General features: G+C 44.4%; 1 protein-coding gene across 1 annotated transcript in view; it reads right to left on the reverse strand.

The window, feature by feature from the left end:
- Window positions 1–2,500, reverse strand: part of LOC116840830 (LIM domain only protein 3-like) — a 63,080-nt gene extending 60,580 nt beyond the window's left edge. The window contains exons 1-3 of the mRNA XM_032808079.1: window positions 2,347–2,500; window positions 946–1,083; window positions 88–213 (exon numbers count right to left, since the gene is read on the reverse strand). Coding sequence (XP_032663970.1) covers window positions 88–213; window positions 946–1,083; window positions 2,347–2,435 — 353 coding nt within the window. The 5' untranslated portion in view covers window positions 2,436–2,500. The remainder of the gene's footprint in view (window positions 1–87; window positions 214–945; window positions 1,084–2,346) is intronic.
- Window positions 2,501–2,792: the final 292 nt, after the last annotated feature.

A 2,792-nucleotide genomic window follows, 5' to 3' on the forward strand; every position in this document is an offset into this window, starting at 1 on the left:
TTGAAGCCTTAAGGCTCCAAAGAGATCGCCATAAATAAAATAAAATTAAATGAAGTCAGTTAAATATCCGCGCCTTGAGTCACTCACCTGTGATTGCACTGTTGACAAGCGAAGCACTCCAAGTGATAAACGTTGGTTCTCGCGCGCATCACCATCTCGAACGCCGGAATCACCTTGCTGCAGGCCGCGCAGTGGCCGGTGTTTCCGAAGAGCCTGTCGAACAGACGAGGGAGAGACGAACGTGAACCGTCTGTCCTCGTTATCCCGGATTTTCCGAACGATCGCTCACCCGCGATACAATAACGCGACGCGACGTCTCCTGCGACCTTTCCATTCGCCATTGAAATCGGCGACACGCTTGCTCGGCAGAGCGTCGCGATTAACGTTATTGCAGTAAAATATCACCGCATTTTTCCCGACGAGACCGAGTTTCGCAAAAAGTCGTGTTCTTCTTCGATTACGAGAACGAGCGGGGAACTTTTGTCGGCGCGCACAGCGGGAGCCAATAAGCTTACGGCCACGGATATGCCGTCTTCAAATATTGGGCCATTAATAAAGACCACAATGTTTCCGACAGTGCGTGCTTCTCGCGCGCGGACGCGCCACCTGCGCGCATTCCCTCGGGACTTTGTAATCTCAACACGGTTTATTTGCTCTCGCTTGTTTATACGGGATGTGGCTGTATTCAATAAGGGAAACTCATCTGTAAAATTCGATTTGTTGCCGCCTCCGCTGTTCTCCTCCTCCTCCTCGCGATTTTCTCGCCCCCTCGCCGAAAGATCGCGTTCCTCGTCTCGCTCTGGCAACCTGTCTGCGTCTGTCGACGTTTATTGACCCGTCACGGCGCGATACTATCGAATCTGTGAACTGCGAACTCGCCGGGAAGATTTCGCGACGCGCAAGGTATCGGGGGCGATCGATCGGGATTGTTTGTCGGGTACATACCGCAGATAGTCTCTTTTGCAGAGGATGAGATTGGCCTTCGTGTAGAGCGTCGAGCCGACCTCGCCGAGTCTACAGTCGCAGCACCCGCATTTCAGGCAATCTTCGTGCCAGTACATATCCAACGCCTTCAGAAGGTACCTGGTAGAAGGACGACATGATAATTAGTTTGGAAAAATTCATTTTAAGACGTTCGAGATCGGTTGTGTAAGATAACGTGTCGCGTACACGCGACTAATCTACGAGTTCTTTTCACGAACGCTGACGTAGTCTGCGCTGCGAGGTGAACGTACGTTAATTAATATCCCGACTTTTAATTATAATCGTCGCGCGGCTTTAATCTCGCGACTTTTAGACAACGCGCTTACGGTGTCCTCACTCGAGGAAAAGTTGTGATTTTACATTAATTTATAAGTAGTTATTTTGAGGCGTCTCATTAACAATTAGTGAACGCCATACTTGAAAATTTTATCGACAAGATATCGACTTTTATTCTGCAATGTTTTGCCGTATTGGTTGCACAGAATTGCAAATGCTTTTACATAATTAAAATACGTGTTAAAATGAATTGGAGCATTGCTCAATATGTAACGAAAATAGTAGAAAATTGATATCACGAGCTATCAGTTGACGTAAACATTGAGCTGATACAAAAATTCTGCAGCTTGCACATACCGTTCAAGGAAATCTCAAAAAACTTTTACAATTAAAGGAATTATTGGAAGCTTAAAATATACGTAAAGTTTATAGAAAGATTTCTATATATGCATAGTCATATTTCCCGCAAAAAATATGATAAAGCAGCACACATTTATACAAGATCTATATGTGCCAGAAATATGAAAAGAGTAGCGTAATCGTATTAATGTTTATTTGACATGTCCTTTTAACAATTTTAACGCCTCTACGTCATCGACTTTTTTGGAACACATCATCCACTTTGGCGTCATTCCCTTAAAAAGGAGAACTTATTTAAGGATGATTTAATTTTCGATCGTTTCAACAGACCACACATACACACACATATTTGAATTTAATCTTTATTATTAATTTCGGGGCATGCAATGTATTATTTGCAATTCAATTACGTAATCTATCAATTATGTAGTTCGCTCAACGAGATTTGCAAGATTAATGTAAGACCAAAATTTCGAAACACGCGTATAATCGTCTCGCAATTAACGATAATATGGAAATATATTTAACCTAGTTCGTGCGTGCGACGACGCAGGCTCTCCCTCCTCCCGCGAAAAAAATGAAGACAGAAAAGAGAAGACAGACGTTATGATCGACCGTTAAGTCCTTACGGCCAGCGTTCTTTTAGGCTAGGTACCTGGCCACAGGTAGGGGTATAAAACATACATACACGAAGCGTCGTGTCACGCAACGAAGCGGAGCACTCACCTCTCTGTAATCGCCTTTCCGCAACCCGCGCATTCTTGCTGAGTGGCCCCGTTCTTGCCCGGCTCGCTCTTGCTCCCATCCATAGTCATTTTATCGTCTGCAACATGGTACAGAAATGCCGCCTTAATCGCCACACGGAGACTTCGTCGCGCCTCGTAAATTCCGCGCCGAGCGCGCATTCATTTGGACTCGCGGATTCTAGGGAGTAAAATGCAACGAAGGCATGCGCACTTGACATTCTTATTCTAATACTATCTCAACGAGTCAAAAATTTTTTACCCTACTTTCGACCTCAATATTCCATTTAACACCTACTTTGATACACAGAAGTCTATGTTAACCTCTTTTGATTCCATTTAACTTGCAGCTTTGCAGTAGAGGTTCTCTCAAGTGGTATTTTGTTCTCTCTCTCTCTCTCTCTCTCTCTCTCTCTCTCTCTCTCTCTC

This window comes from Odontomachus brunneus, unplaced genomic scaffold (genome assembly GCF_010583005.1).
Source record: "Odontomachus brunneus isolate Ranch 3 - 2012 unplaced genomic scaffold, Obru_v1 Obru_scaffold_012, whole genome shotgun sequence".
Classification (NCBI taxonomy): Eukaryota; Metazoa; Arthropoda; class Insecta; order Hymenoptera; family Formicidae; genus Odontomachus; species Odontomachus brunneus.